The sequence below is a fragment of the Andrographis paniculata genome, unplaced genomic scaffold, assembly GCF_009805555.1.
Source record: "Andrographis paniculata isolate CXL003 unplaced genomic scaffold, ASM980555v1 Contig19END, whole genome shotgun sequence".
Taxonomy (NCBI): domain Eukaryota; kingdom Viridiplantae; phylum Streptophyta; class Magnoliopsida; order Lamiales; family Acanthaceae; genus Andrographis; species Andrographis paniculata.
In genome coordinates this window covers 587,735-602,828 of record NW_026137479.1, presented here as the reverse complement: position 1 = coordinate 602,828, position 15,094 = coordinate 587,735, and the positions used below count along the sequence as shown (strand labels likewise).

General features: G+C 37.6%; 3 protein-coding genes across 10 annotated transcripts; 2 read left to right on the top strand and 1 right to left on the bottom strand.

Moving 5' to 3' along the window:
- Positions 1-91: 91 nt before the first annotated feature.
- On the top strand, positions 92-8,145 carry LOC127242970 (CSC1-like protein HYP1). Of its 5 annotated transcripts, none has more exons than XM_051262792.1 (12): positions 94-346; positions 447-839; positions 1,101-1,253; positions 1,832-1,895; positions 1,988-2,197; positions 2,534-2,722; positions 3,308-3,606; positions 3,746-4,022; positions 4,717-4,995; positions 5,079-5,312; positions 5,961-6,173; positions 8,056-8,145. In XM_051262792.1, exons 2-11 carry the CDS (start codon positions 559-561, stop codon positions 6,135-6,137), a joined length of 2,163 nt encoding a protein of 720 aa, XP_051118749.1. In that variant the 5' UTR covers positions 94-346; positions 447-558; the 3' UTR covers positions 6,138-6,173; positions 8,056-8,145. The 5 variants fall into 5 exon arrangements, with proteins under 5 accessions (XP_051118756.1, XP_051118749.1, XP_051118731.1 ...); XM_051262774.1 differs by lacking the exon at positions 8,056-8,145 and adding an exon at positions 6,267-6,575; XM_051262784.1 differs by lacking the exon at positions 8,056-8,145 and having other exon boundaries at positions 94-312; positions 5,961-6,575.
- Positions 6,415-13,598, bottom strand: LOC127242992 (SNF1-related protein kinase catalytic subunit alpha KIN10-like). 4 transcript variants are annotated; one of them, XR_007836913.1, is made up of 14 exons: positions 13,516-13,598; positions 13,094-13,226; positions 12,125-12,315; positions 11,609-11,793; positions 11,347-11,529; positions 11,146-11,277; positions 10,848-11,033; positions 10,615-10,704; positions 10,460-10,543; positions 10,200-10,337; positions 9,840-10,082; positions 8,810-9,742; positions 8,640-8,725; positions 6,415-8,547 (listed from the first exon to the last, which is right to left on the bottom strand). XR_007836913.1 is itself a non-coding variant. In XM_051262821.1 (11 exons), exons 2-11 carry the CDS (start codon positions 12,309-12,311, stop codon positions 9,629-9,631), a joined length of 1,542 nt encoding a protein of 513 aa, XP_051118778.1. In that variant the 5' UTR covers positions 12,312-12,315; positions 13,094-13,509; the 3' UTR covers positions 6,415-9,628. The 4 variants fall into 4 exon arrangements, 1 of the variants encoding a protein (XP_051118778.1); XR_007836911.1 differs by lacking the exon at positions 13,516-13,598 and having other exon boundaries at positions 13,094-13,509; XR_007836912.1 differs by lacking the exons at positions 8,640-8,725; positions 13,516-13,598 and having other exon boundaries at positions 6,415-8,639; positions 13,094-13,509.
- On the top strand, positions 8,064-9,224 carry LOC127242260 (ethylene-responsive transcription factor ERN1-like). Its single transcript, XM_051261739.1, has one exon. It carries the CDS (start codon positions 8,064-8,066, stop codon positions 9,222-9,224), a length of 1,161 nt encoding a protein of 386 aa, XP_051117696.1.
- Positions 13,599-15,094: the final 1,496 nt, after the last annotated feature.

Here is a 15,094-nt window from a genome sequence, read left to right as displayed (position 1 = left end):
TGTCCGGGTACGAGTACAGGAACGGGTATGGGTATGGGTAATGGGTATTCTAATGTATTCGGTGTCGTTGACATCCCTATCATTAGCTGAAGAAAGGTAGGTTATATATACTTCCTTCCAATCGGTTTCTTGATTCTGAATTAGGTATTGTTGTCTTCAGTGAATTTCATCTCTACATATTCAAGATTTCGCTGGTACAACTCGCATGATATTATCAATTTGTGAGGTTTAAGCTTCTTTTGACGTGTGAGTAATCGAGCTACCTTCAATTAGTACACCTTCGAGCTAGTAATCGCGGCATCAAACCATGTGGTACGGTTCGAGCTAAGGGAAAACGTGTGGAAGAGTAAAGATTCTTGTTTGATTGAGCTAATCTATCACAGTTTTTCTTGATTTATATTTGATAAACACTTCTTTCTAAATATGATGGCTACCCGTATTTGCAGCATCTCTGTTTCGTTACCTGCTGATACAAGCAACTGAATTTTCAATCGAATGACCTTCTGAACTAGCAGTGGCAGTGGAGCAAGTGAAAAGGCTGCAGTTGAATTTTCAGAGATGATTCTTTCTGCGCTGTTAACTTCAGTGGCAATAAACGTAGCCCTTTGCTTATTTTTCTTTATCCTTTACTCTATATTGAGAAACAAACCAAACCATGCCTACCTCTATGTACCGCGCCTGGTTGCGGAAGGGGAATTGGAGGGGGGAGATGAAACCAGCCGGAGAGGTTGTCTGTCTTCTTTCAAATGGGTGAAAAGGGCATGGAAGCCATCAGAGGATGAACTTTTGGCTAATTCTGGATTGGATGCTGTAGTGTTCATGCGCATAATTACCTTTGGGTTAGTAAAAAACTAAGCGTGTGTTTCTTTTGATGGGTATGGAAAAATTTTGTTTTAGGTTTGGTATAAAAATAATGTATGAAGTGATGTTTTGTGATAGAAAAAAATGTTTTTTTTTTTTTTTTTTTTTTTTTTTTTTAAAAAACGTAAAATTCAAATAGTAAAATCAGGAATCTTTGGTAAAAGAATTGTAGTTATTCACGGTCATTTCTACTTCTTGCTGATTTTCTTGCCATCTTTATAGGTTGTTTGTCTATGCAGGTTGAAAGTGTTTAGATTTGGGGGCATTGTCGGAATCTTCATTCTTCTCCCATTCAATTATATGGGGAATCAATTAAATATTGATGTCACTGACTTGCCAAACAAATCACTGGAAACATTCAGCATTTCCAATGTTGACGATGGGTCAAACAGGTTGCTGCTTCATATTAATGACTTGAATTTTGCTTTGCATGAGTGAGCTAAGTTATTTCACAAGTCCCAATATGTTTTGTATCTGTTAAGAGGAAATCAATGGTTTTATTCATTTTTCAAGTATGACCATGCTTTGGAAAGGCGGCAGATCTAAAACTGATAGAAAAAAAAAGACCCGTCAAAACCTTAGGCCCTACATACGCTTTACATGCCAGCAACCACACATGCATAGCATCAAGGAAGAGCTTCCCCCTCTATCCATCCTTCCTTAAGTTTTGGTGCTTTGGAGTTTTCTTTTTCATATTCTTTTTGACTTTTCATTCATTCATCGCTTTCGATTGGTGAAACTATGCATGGATTGTGTGCTTATAAACTTAGGTGACAGATATAGGCTGCCAAGCATGAGTTGTACAGCTTTATGTATTCATTTTGGCATGTTTAAACTCAAGTGCATTTGGACTGTAGTTTTATAGTTATTAACTGTCAACATATTCATTTCTGATCCTCAAAGCTTTTCTTTTTTCTTAATTTCTGATCCTCAAAAGTTTTTCTTTTTCTTAATTTCTGATCCTCAAAAGGTTATGGATACATTTCTCCGCGATTTATATTTTCACGGCTGTTGTCTGCTATCTTCTTTACTATGTAAGTCTTTTGTTTTCCTGTACATCCTATCAGCTATTTCATCATAGTCAGCAGAAAAGTTAACAGCTCCTAAGATTGTTTTTATTTTGCAGGAGTATGACTATATTTCGTGCAAACGGATTGCTTACTTCTATTCTTCTAAACCTCAGCCAAGCCACTTTACTGTTTTAGTTCGGAGCATCCCTGCTTCTCCCAGGAAGAGCTTCAGTGATAGTGTTGAGCGCTTTTTCAATGAATATTATCCTTCTACCTATCTTTCCCATTCTATGGTTCGTCGGACTGGCAAACTCAAAAGCTTAATTGTAAGTTAACAAACAAATGCTTGAATCAACTTTGCTCTTGATGATTTCACGCTGCCCTATCTTTTGTTCTTGCTGTTGTGGATTTTTTTCTTGATTTAACATTTTTGGATACTTTGAAATCTCATTATATGTCAATTGCAATGAAGATAGCCTATTAGAAGATAGGATGGTTGCTAATTTAAACTTATGACTAAAAAGGAACGCGTTTTTCTTATAATACTGTCATCTACCTTCAAGAATTCATATTTGATTGCAGATCACTTGCTTGGAAATGCTATATAAAGTCTACTATTTAGCTTTTTTATTTTCTAAAACATCCTCGATATTCTTTTCTAGAATGAAGCTGACGGTGTATATAAGCGGCTTGCTCATGTGAAATCGAAAAAACATCCTGAACAAAGATTCAAGCGGGATGGCTTCTTGGGCATTTTTGGAAAGAAAGTTGACATTGTGGATCATTATGAAAAAAAGCTCGAAGATGTGGAAGGAAATTTGATGACAGAGCGAGCTTCTGCTGCTGGAAAGGTAACAATCTTTTGAAGAGGCAAACAGAAAATAATTTTGCTTTGTAATGTTTATATAGTTACTTATGCATTTGGAACACACAAACAATGTCAGTCACACCAAGTAATTTAAGCTCACAAATTAAAAATTTTATGGCAAGTTCACTTGCTAAATGTGGTGTGTATGCTACTAGAAGGATTCAAATATGGTTGAGGTTGATTGATTTACGGTGAAGTAGCTTGGAATTATTATTGCTTGAATTCTATGAAATGGATTTTTGTAATGAGAGATGTTGATAGGATCTTGATGCATAAATAGAAACTGCATATGTCAATAGCTAATGAAATGAATTGCAAGAGAGAAAACACTAGCAGCAAAAAAAAAAAAAACCCGTCAAGTTTTGGGAATTTGAAAATAAGAAACCCGCACCTTATATGGAGTCAACTTCGGGCTTTAATGTGGTTTGTATTTTATATTGAACACATCTATCATTCATGATGAGGTCTTAATTCATATAGACTTATTTTTTCTCTTGCTTATTATACATTTTACAAAATGATTATGGGCACCTTTTGATGCTCTATCATATGGCTATTCTCTCATTAGGAAGTTGCAGCTGCATTTGTATCTTTCAAGTCTCGTTTTAGTGCTGCAATAGTTGCACATCTTCAACAAGGGATTAAACCTACAGAATGGGTTGCGGAGCCAGCTCCTGATCCCCGAGATGTATACTGGCCATTCTTTTCTTCTTCATTTCTCAAAAGGTGGATGTGCACTATTGCTGTTGTTTTTGCCTGTATTTGTATCACCATCTTGTTCCTTGTACCTGTTCTCTTCGTCCAAGGCCTGACTCATCTGGATCAGTTGGAGACCTGGTTTCCCTTTTTGAAAGGCTTGTTAACATTGTAAGCTTCTTTTTCACTCATCACAAAGTTGTCTCTCTGTTTGAATAAAGAATGTGATAGTACACTACTTGCAAGTGAGTTCTTTGTAACAATGACACGTTAAGCTAGATTAAGAATACTTTCTTTTTCACGCTTGCAGGAAAATTGTCAGCCAAGTAATTACAGGATATCTTCCAAGTCTCATTTTGGAGATGTTTTTGTCATTAGTACCTCCTGTTATGGTTGTGCTCTCCTCTATACAAGGCTATATTGCCCTTAGTCAGATTGAGAAAAGTGCTTGCATTAAAATGTTGTGGTTTACCATTTGGAACATCTTCTTCGCTAATGTGCTATCAGGTTCAGCACTGTACAAGGTTGATATTTTACTTCAGCCCAAAAGAATTCCCGAGCTATTAGGTGTGGCTGTTCCTGGACAAGTATGTTCCTTTTTATTTTTCCTCTAACTTCTTCTCCTTTATATTTGAAGTTCTCTTCTTTTGATGTATGAAGTTCTTAAAATCTGGATTTTAATGGTGATTTGATGGGTTTTCCGACTACTATAACATAATTTTGAGGAGGATACATAAAAAAAAAAAAGAAAAAGAAAAAAGAAAATCTGATAGATGCATTTTATTGTATGCATGCCTTTTGTATAATTCCATGTGATAAAATTAACCACAGGCAGTTTTAACTATATTATTTCAGTTAGTTATCATGTGTATACCAAGTGTTAAATGATATGGAAGAATTTTTTTCCAGTTTTGTGTTCATAAAAAACATTATGATTTCAAAAGCTGTCTGACTTAAAGCCAGGTCTCTTCTAATAGTTCAGTGTTCCAATAACATGGTATATTGACCAATAAATTTCCTTTTGTAGTTTTGTCAATGAACTAATCATGGATAGTTAGCTTAAATTCCTGGACTTAAATCATGGATACAGGCTGAAGAAATGAAAATGACTTGTCTCTTTGTTTCTGAATGTTTTGTTTGTTCATCCATTCATAAAATAAACATAGAGTGGCTAAGAAAACTCTGACGCAGGCTGCCATTTTTTATGGCATAGGATGACTTGCTTGCACATTGCTAGAATTCATAGGCTCATGCAATACATTTTTTCCCCTTCTTTTTCAGGCTTCATTCTTCATTGCATATGTTGTAACATCTGGATGGACCAAGACGTTTTCTAAAGAACTTCTCATGATAAAACGCCTGTTTTGGAGGTTTCTGAAAGGAAGTTTGTGTTGTAAATCTGATGAGGAACTTGAGGTCCCATCAAATCCTTATCACCGGGAAATTCCTCAAATTCTTTTCTTCACCCTTCTTGGTATAACATATTTCTTCCTTGCACCTCTAATCTTGCCATTTCTCTTGGCTTACTACTGCTTTGCGTACATCATCTACCGCAACCAGGTCAGTTGATTATCCTCATGTTCTTTTAACATATTCTCATTGAGTATTGAACTTGACTTCACTCATTTTTATTTCTGGAGCAGCTATTAAATGTTTATGAGCCCAAATTTGAAACTGGCGGGAAATTTTGGCCAGTTGCACACGATGCAACAATATTTTCCTTAGTATTGATGCATGTGATTGCGATTGGGATATTTGGTCTAAAGGATGTTACATTAGCTTCAAGCCTGACAATCCCTCTTCCAATTCTCACTCTAATATTTAATAGTTATTGCCGGAGACGATTCTTACCTAATTTCAGAGGTTATCCTGCGGAGGTACACTTATATCCTTGCTTACATATTAGTTAAGCTCCCATTCTTATTATGCGCCACAGTATGGATGTCTCTCATTTGTCATTTGGCTGTGCTTAATAGCTTGCTTCTGCTGTTGGGTACTTATCCATGGTTTAAAATTACTTTGCTCTTGAAGAAATACTAGTTTTCCCAAGCAAATATAATATTTTAATCATAGCTAATAAACCTGTTAAAGTCTAGTTTGAACTAAACAAACTCTACGTCTGACTATAATCTAATGGTCCCAACCTCAGGTGACCACACTTTGAGATCCTATTAAATAATACATGCATGAACATTGTGAATAAAAACAATTTGGCATGTAATTTCTTACTGAATAAAGCCAGTCCCATGGACCTAAGAACTAACTCACTCCCTAAAACGAAATATCTACTTTTAACTAGGAGGGATTCTTTCTGATTTGCTTATAGCAACTTCCCATTAATTAAAATGCGTATGTGCGATGATTTGTCCATCCCTATTCCACCACCTTCCATGGGAAAGGATCCTTCTTTCTGTTATTAATTTTTGTTCATGTAAACTTGCTGCTGACATCAAAGATCTATTTTAAATTTCCTTCTACACCTGTGAATTTCTTTACATCCATTGCTGTTTGTTGTTATGATGCAGTGCTTGATAAACAAGGACAGAATTGATCAAAATGATCCCACCATATCTTCTTTCTATGACAAACTGTCCACAGCATATCGAGATCCTGAATTAAAATCACTAAGAAATTCTGGAAGCAGTCACAGTGGCAGCTCGTCGCTTAACACTCCTCTTCTAGGTAGTTCCCATCGCAAATAGCAAGAAAGGTGCAGATTCAATGGTTTCAGTAGTCAGGTAGACATGTTTCAGTAGTAATAGCATCTTTACTAGTCATCACATAACTATCTCAGCATCTTGAAGAAACTGACATATTTACCGCACGGTCAGACCAGAGAGAAAGCAGCATGAAAAAGCTATTTTAGCAAGCTGGGAGAATGTTATGCTTATCGGTTGCTTTGAGGACTGGACACTTCTATTAGTTGGCTGTTAGGACTTACAACTGACTTTGAGTTTTCTTTTGCTTTTAGCTTGATTATTTTATTTTATTTTTTTTTTTTTTTTTGGTTTTGTGATTTATGTGTGTAAATGTCTGATTAAGTCTGAATGTTTGTATGAAGTGATGTTTGAGTGTCACATAGCCCATACTGCTGGCAATAGTTGTATGAATAAAAAAAAGTTTTTAGTTTTTCTTCATCATTATGTGAATCAGGTGCTGAGTATCTTGTTTGTTTTATCTGCAGTTCTATGAAATTATGACCTTTTCTCATCTCTGTTTAAACTTTTCTTCTTGGCCCCTGTTTCCTGAAACTGTTTGAGGTTTCCTTAGAATCCCACAAATCTGTTGGTGGTTGAATTCTCACAAAGAAGTCAGTTTCTGAAATGAAATGGCAGGTTTTCTTGAGTCAAAATTTTTGATATGTTAAGGTGTTAAATACATTAATTTGTATTTGCTTATGTCAAGGTTTCTAGAGGGAAGATGATGATCACAGCTTCTCTGTTAAACCTCCACCTGGAATGATAAGAAGACACTGTTGACATCTTCCTCCCTCTCTCTCTCTCTCTCTCTCTCTCTCTATATATATATATATATATATGTGTGTGTGTGTATAAGTATATATATTAAATGGGATTTGGTTGTAATTACAAGGAAATTAAAGAAAAATGAAAAGGCAACGAAAAAAAAAACACTGCTTTGGCAACAATGGAACTCTAGTGTCTTTTCTGTTGTTTATCCAAACCTCCCCACAAAATCTCCAGTGTCTCTACCTCTGTCTGTATCCCAAACTATTATAAGTTTATTCTCCAAAGATGCCTATTGCAGATGAGCAATAAACTATTACATGATTTTATCACAAATGGCAACATACATGAAAATCTATAAATATATAACTCTACTGCGTGGGAGACTGGAAATGTCAACATCCACTCTTAACTTTTGGCTGACATCAGATCTATAAATTATAGTAGAAAATTTGCAGCAATGAAATGCAGACATTTGCCACCCTGTAATTCGCCTGCTTGTCAACATCATCCTACATCTGCTTGTTAAAATCGATCCTCCTGACCTTAATCAGTAATGACAAAATTGTCTTAACACACCGTTTTCCCTACTAATAATGATGATATAATATATTTACACATAATTTTTTATATCAATTTCAAGCAGCAAAAGTAATTCTTGCCCCACTGAAGCATATATTTGGGCACTGCAACAAGTCCCTTTCCATTATTTGATGGTTTCGATGCTTTCTTGGATTTAAATAAAAATGTATGTAATCATTGTGATTATACTCAGGGAAACAAGACCCTGATTTCAGTTTCGATATTTTAAGATTGATGAAGGAAACAAGACAGAAATGAACAGTGAGCATCTCCATCAATCAGTGCATTTATTTTAGTTAAGATTGATTGAATTCAATCCAATCAGTGCCCTCATAGAGGCATGCTTTGGCCAGGTCAAATCCCCACATTATTTTATTACCATCACAACAATGAAAATGTTTCCACTTGTCTTTAAAATACACAGAAAATTTTCGCAAGCAACAAAAGAGTCTGAACAAACAAAGAGGACTAATTCTTCATTGAAATGATCTTCTCATTATGCATATATAAAGTCATTAATCATTAATTCCCTCACTCACGAACTAACTTAACCATCAAACACTTCTCCACTCAGAATCAAGAATGGCTAGAAAAAGAAAAGCTACTGAGGTAATCAAGAATGATCAAGAAAAGCTCAGCCCTGATGAAAAAAATCCAGCTGCCTGGGATGAGATGATGAAGGAGGCGGCCGCTGCCGTCGCCCTTGGCGGAGTCAGGCCGGCGAGGAAGAGATTTGTAGGGGTTCGGCAACGCCCGTCAGGGCGATGGGTGGCGGAGATAAAGGACACTATACAGAAGATTAGAGTGTGGCTCGGGACATTCGACACAGCCGAGGAAGCTGCCAGGGCATACGACGAGGCAGCCTGTTTGCTCCGTGGGGCAAATACAAGAACTAATTTCTGGCCCTGTTTGTCGAACTCGCCCTCCACACCTGCCCTACCGTCCAAGATCACGAATCTTCTTCTCGACAGGATTAAGGCAAGGAATAATGCTTTGATCGTCGCTAGTTCGAATTCCAGGTGGGATTCTTCATCATCTTCCTCTGCATCTTCCATGGCGGCGGCGCCTGTTGATCAGAAACAGGTGGCGGATGAGGTCCCTGATTTATCAGAATCACAATTCACTGATTTCTTGAGGGATCCTGATGAGGATTGTTACCTGGAAAACAACAGCCTGATTGAGACTAATGAGTACAGCCCAAGTTGGGACTCATCCATGTCAGGGATGGATAGTGATTTCCAGGCCTGGGGACAAAATCCAACTGATTTAATCCAGGTTTCGACCGAAGAACAGGAAGTGGAAAATGATCATATTGAGGAGGAAAATACCATCACATTAGAAGCTGTGGACTTCCATTTCCTGGACGAACTCGGGTCGTCGCCCATTGAGTACTCGCCGTTCGACATTGCTGAGGAGATCTCGAAGCCAATGGTGCAGGAAGACGAGCCGTTGATGATGACAGAGGCGATGAAGAGGATGAACTACGAGAGGAAGTTTTCTGCTTCATTATACGCCTTCAATGGGATCAACGAATGCCTGAAGCTGAAGCTTGGGAAGATGGCGCAGAGCGACGCGTCTGACCACCTGTCAAGGCTCAGAAATGCCTGTCAATTGAACCAAGAAGAAGCTGCAATGATGAGTGAGAATGAAGAGCAGGAAAAGGGCAACAATGGAGAAGATGAGAATGAAGAAACATCCCTCTGGAGCTCCATTGATCTTCCGCCGCTATGTTTCGTCAATTAATCGCATCGCATCTCTAATGTTCCTTAGTCTTGACAGTTTAGATTCTAATCCTGATTGAAACTATACAATTGTGTCATCTTTCTTAGGTCTTAAGGACAGCCACAATGTTCGTCGACTATACAAAGATATCATTGATTAATGAAGAACTACATATTTATTGCATCCAGCAGACTGCATCTGCTTCATAATGTCTATGATTCAGTAGTAATCCACACTTAAAAAATCTTACACATCATGAGACGAATTCAAAGCTGTAAAAACCATAAGTGTGGATTTTCGTCGTCGCATAAGCCGCCAGCTCCAAATGAGCTATTAAAACTAATGGCTTGGCCTCTAGAAATTCAGCTCTTGCAAAACTATGTACAGCATCAGCTTCTAACTTACGAAGTAGGATCGATCAGATTTCAGAGAACTCGAAGCTGAGCAAGGAAGGCGGAGCAAAGGTCGAGGAAGAGCAGCTGAGGCCCCTGAACTCTCTGCAGATCCAGCAAGTACTTGTCTTCACGGGTTTTGTAAAGCTGAAAGAAAAAAGCCACGAGCGCGATTTTTGGGGCGTTGATTACACATGTAATAATCTGCTTATGAATAAGATTAGAAAATAAAAGACAATATTACCTGCAATTCGAACTTGACCGCATTGTGTGGATTAACGCTGCAGCCGTTCACAACTATAGGAGATTCATTTCCGAATCCATTGGTATCATCCATAACATTGTTAAGCATCCCCTCATGGTGACCAGGGTTGCCGGGATTCCATCGACATTTCATGTTGTAAGGACCAATCTTTTTCCACTGAACATTCAGCTCTTGGAGAGCATTGAGAACTTCTGTCAGTATCTCACGAGGATGGGCTCGAGACTGCGACAGAAGAGCCAAATAGAAGAGAAAAATATTACAGTCCATAGAAGAAGGTGAAAAAGAACAAAAGAAAAACGAACATCTTTTCATCAAAAGTTCACAAAGAAGCCAACCAACCTGAAGTCCAAGTGCCCATTTCCTGTCTGATGGCAACTGCCTCCCCCCAAATTGTTGATAATCGCTAATCCCTGAAAGGCGTAGCCCGCCAGGAGATGTAACGGTTTCACTAGGACTCGAGCGATTGTATGCATATTCCTGTAGAGTTAAGGTTCCCGCAAATATTTAAGGTTGTCATAAAGATGGAATGGGTTTGGATAACAGCATACAATGTATGAATACAGACTATCTTGATTATTGACAGGAACCGGAAACTGTACCATGGTCTCTTGAAATTCAGATCCAAGGTATCCATTGGCGATCCGGAACCGATTGTCCAGAAGCAGATAGTACGTGACAGTACCCTGAACAGCAGGGTAAAATAACATGAGAGAACTTCCAGAACAACAATAGCATCACAGATAACAACATTTACCTCGTTCTGAGCCCGGTTTCGAAGGGAATCAACTAGAGCAGCCCTTTCAAATCCCATCTTAACCACTTCTTGAAGAATATCTTCATCAATCTGCATTTATTTTTTAAGGCAAAAAAATTATTTCCAGAATGAGAACCATAAGGATTAATATAACCTAACATGAAGAGAGAAGTCCTGTCAACTTAAAAGCCAAAGAGCTGAAATTAGACCTCAGTTCCATCGATTCCACATACCTTTTTAGCTTGCTGTGACGTGTCTGGGGGTGGTACGGCTAGATATCGTGGAAGATGAGCTTGGAACCAGGGATGTGCGCGGATCTCAGGAATGGTCATTCGTTTCATAGGATCAACTACGAGCATTCTGGGAATCAGATCTCTTGCGCTGGCAGATAAATGACTAGGCAGCATATAAATTCCACCCTATGGACAAATAGAAACCGAATAAAAATGGAGTCATTCTGACTCAACATTGTTACATGAATTTGCAAGCTCAACAGGAGTAAACAGAGATATTGAAATATGGTGAGTGTACCTTAATCTTTTTGAACAGGTTGGGTATGTTCTCGTCATCGAATGGAAGGGTACCGCAAAGAAGTGCATAGAGGATAACGCCGCAGCTCCATACATCCACTTCAGGGCCCGCGTATAATTTACCAGAAATAACCTATCAATATAACATAATCAAACCACAGTCCACAATTATTGTGACATTTTTAAGTGCATGAAATATTACCTCAGGAGCAGCATAGTTGGGGCTCCCACAACTTGTTTTCAGAAAATGACCATCGCGCATGATATTGCTCAAACCAAAATCAGCAATTTTCACATTTTTTTTTGAATCCAAAAGCAAGTTCTCTGGCTTCAGATCCCTATGAACCACCATGTTTCTATGGCAGTACTCAACTCCAGATATTATCTGAAAGTATCAATCTTCACAAGGTCAGCCTCAACAAAACCAAAGGTTTTCTAGTGTTGTGGCAACAAAGGAATCTGACCTGTTGGAAAAAAGTACGTGCTTCATCCTCATGCAACCTACCTTTCTCCACTATGTAATCAAATAACTCACCAGCCTTTACATATTCCATTACAACATGTATGTCGGCCGGTGTCTCCACAACCTCATAAAGACGTATGATATGGGGATGCATAAACAATCTCAAGATTTTGATTTCTCTCCTCACTGAAAAAAACAACCAATTCCTAAGAAGATTCAGAAAGGACAATAGCTAAAGAAATGAAAATTTTCGCAATTGCATTGATGAATTTGCAGATTAATTCACCGTAAGAAAATAAGACACAACAAAGTCCACTTAAAGCTACCATGACTTCTGGTAATTTCTTTCTTTTTTATGATAAAAATGATGTCGATATTTTGAAGCAACAAGCAGCTATATATGGCCTCATCGTAGAACGAAACACAGCTTCAAGGAAACCGAACAAATCTTTCAGAGATACTTAAACCAAGGAAACAGATTTGTTATGAATCATATTCATGGATAGATATGACAGACCTTTTTCTTCCATATCCATATTCTTTATTTTCCTGCGGTTAAGGATCTTCACAGCAACTTTGTGCCCCGTCAATGCATGTTCAGCGATTTTAACTTTACCAAATGAACCAATCCCAAGAGTCTTCCCAAGCTTGTAGTTCCGCAGAAATGAGTCCATGCTACTACTTTCTTGGATTGACCCATCCATAGTCCTAAATACAGCATAATCATTGCAGATCACTAAAAAAAAGCCTATTTATAGAAACACATAAGATTACAAATAACATCTCAAGTCTTCACATTAATGTTTATGTTAACATAGATAGAAGTTAGCAATAAATTAGAAAAGATTTACATAACTTGGTAAGTCATCAGATAACTAGCAGCTAGCCAGTTAAAGAAACTCTCATTATAAATTAGTAGTAATATTCAGTTCACAGATGCATCTACTTAATTAATGCATGCAAATTCTCAGAAGGAAAAGGCACGGGTCTCGTTGGGCACAATCCAAAAGAACCGAAAAGCATTCTAATAATAAAATCACTTGTTGGAAAGGCAAGTGTAAGTTACACACTAAGTTCTTCTATGTTATACTGAATGTATTGTGCCTGATGATATAGTGAAATTCATTTGTCACATAAAATTTCTTCAAAGAAATTAGCATCTGCAGTGCAACTCAAACTCGAAGTGAAAATCTGGCAATGATTCCTGAAACTAGAACTTGAAATCATGAAAGAACTAACCATCAAATATCCTGACAAGATACCGACCGAAGAAGAAACAATCAGCACGACGCCCAAATTTCAAATCCTTTCAATCAAACAATTATACGTTCACAATTACAGATCTTGATAATCGAGGAACGCTAAGATTACATTAAATCTAACTCTTAATTCAATTACGTAAGATTCAATCCCAAATCAATGAATTCCCCAAGCACGAAAAAAATTAGGATACTGAAATTCACGGAGAAATCGCTGCAAGAAATACCTGACTGAGCTAACTCTGCAAACAAGAAGAGATTGAATCAACAGTGTGTGGGTGAAGTTCTCCAATGCAGATTGCAGAGAAAACGACGCCCGAACTCAAAACTTCAGCACGCCTAAATCGATTTTAACATCCGCTGCAACAATAAAGTAAATATCTGAATTCAACAGTGATGCTGAACAGTTACAGGAAAGGAAGGATGTAAAGGTGGGGGAGGAGGAATTAAGGTAGGTGGTTGCAATTATTGAGGCGAACAAAATTCGTGGGGCTCAGGGTATTTTCTGCTTTCCGTTTTTTACTGGTTTTGGTGGAAGCAAAACTTGATTCCTTGCCATTGTTGCTCGCCTGAAACAGGCGTCCAAACACACGACACCAAGCACTGGAAAAGGAAAAGCAGCAGCATCTGATATGGTGGAGAAATTTACCTGCCCGTCTTCCATTATTACACTTGAAAGAAAAACATAAACCAAGAAATTATGATTGAACTGATGTGACTTCTCCCACCACTCCAATATTCTGAAAGATATTTTAGCCCATCTGTTATTCTTATTATTACTGTTTTTCGAAATACCCATGGAGCATTTTCACGGCGCTTGTCTCGTACGGCATTAAGTAACAATGTACTACTGCTATTACTGTTTTGGTATTTTCCCTGTGAATCTTTTTCATCAGATTCTGTGTACATCTAAGTGATTCTTGTTTCTTTTATTACAGTTGGAAACACTGTTGATCTCTTCTCACTGTTGTATAAGTTGCAGTGAAAATTAACTTTCAGATTAACCTTGACTAATTTTCAAGAATCACATATACTCAAACATTGAGCAGTCAAATTCTGCAATTATTAAGTACAAGATTATGCAACCAAATTCCTCACAGAAATGAAGCAGCTTTTTCATTATGCCCACGACCAAAATACAATGAAACCAGCCGAAATCTCAGCAGTCAGGAGTCAAGACAGTGTGATTGATACATCATACATGTGTGTTTACAGATATTATATACTAATATATTTGTATATATTCTTGGCATCTTCTTCAATTCCCAGGAATAAATTATACAGACAAGCCTGCACTGCACTGCACACAAGTGTCAGATCAGTAATGAAAAACTGGTGCTTTGTTGTACTTGAGGGCATGAAAAGAAAATAGGGATTCCGGTGACTCCCACCCCACTAAAATTAAATATTATAATGCTTTAAAGCATACAAAGTGCTATGATGGGAATGTGACATTAGGGAATTAATGCACGCCGTCCAAGTGAAGAATTTGAATCCAATTTCCCAGTGAATATGTGCTGAGTTAGAAATTAAATGGAAAATCCACTTCACAAGAATTCTTGTCGACTTTGCAATGGCTGCAACTGCAAACATCAGAACAATGTTAAAGAGAAAAAACCAGTCTTGATAATCAATTCTGATGCAAAATTGCCCACCAGTATTGGGTTTTTCTTTTTTCGTCATGTTTAGAGCAGATAAATTATGAGCACACTTCCCAAGCAATTCCATGAGCTTCATAACAAATCAAGTAAAAGCCAAGAAGATGCACGGTGACAGTGAATATTGACGTTGATGTTACAGTACTGGGTACCAAAACCTACGATAGCTTTAAATTGTACAAATACCTGACAGCTATTAATATTATAAGATTGATGTATGTACTGTGTACAGTGTATGAAATTTGAACTAATCATTTTTCATCCACAATTGAAGTCGTTAGATAAGTCAGTGATCATTATAATCATCTAACGCTCATGTCAAGAAAATATGCAAACCATCGTCTTCAAACCGAATTTTTGAAATAATCGACGGCCGTGAAAATAGAAAACCCACAGCACATGGAGGCAGCTGCACTCGGCGGGCCTCAGGGCTTCCCTGGCATGTCGTCTTCTTTATTGGTCAAAACCTAAATCTCCAATTATTATGTCGAGAAATCTCCCCCCTTTTTCTTATCCAATTGCTTTCTATCCACTCGAAAAATTACGGTTTAGTAAATCTTTCTGAAGTAT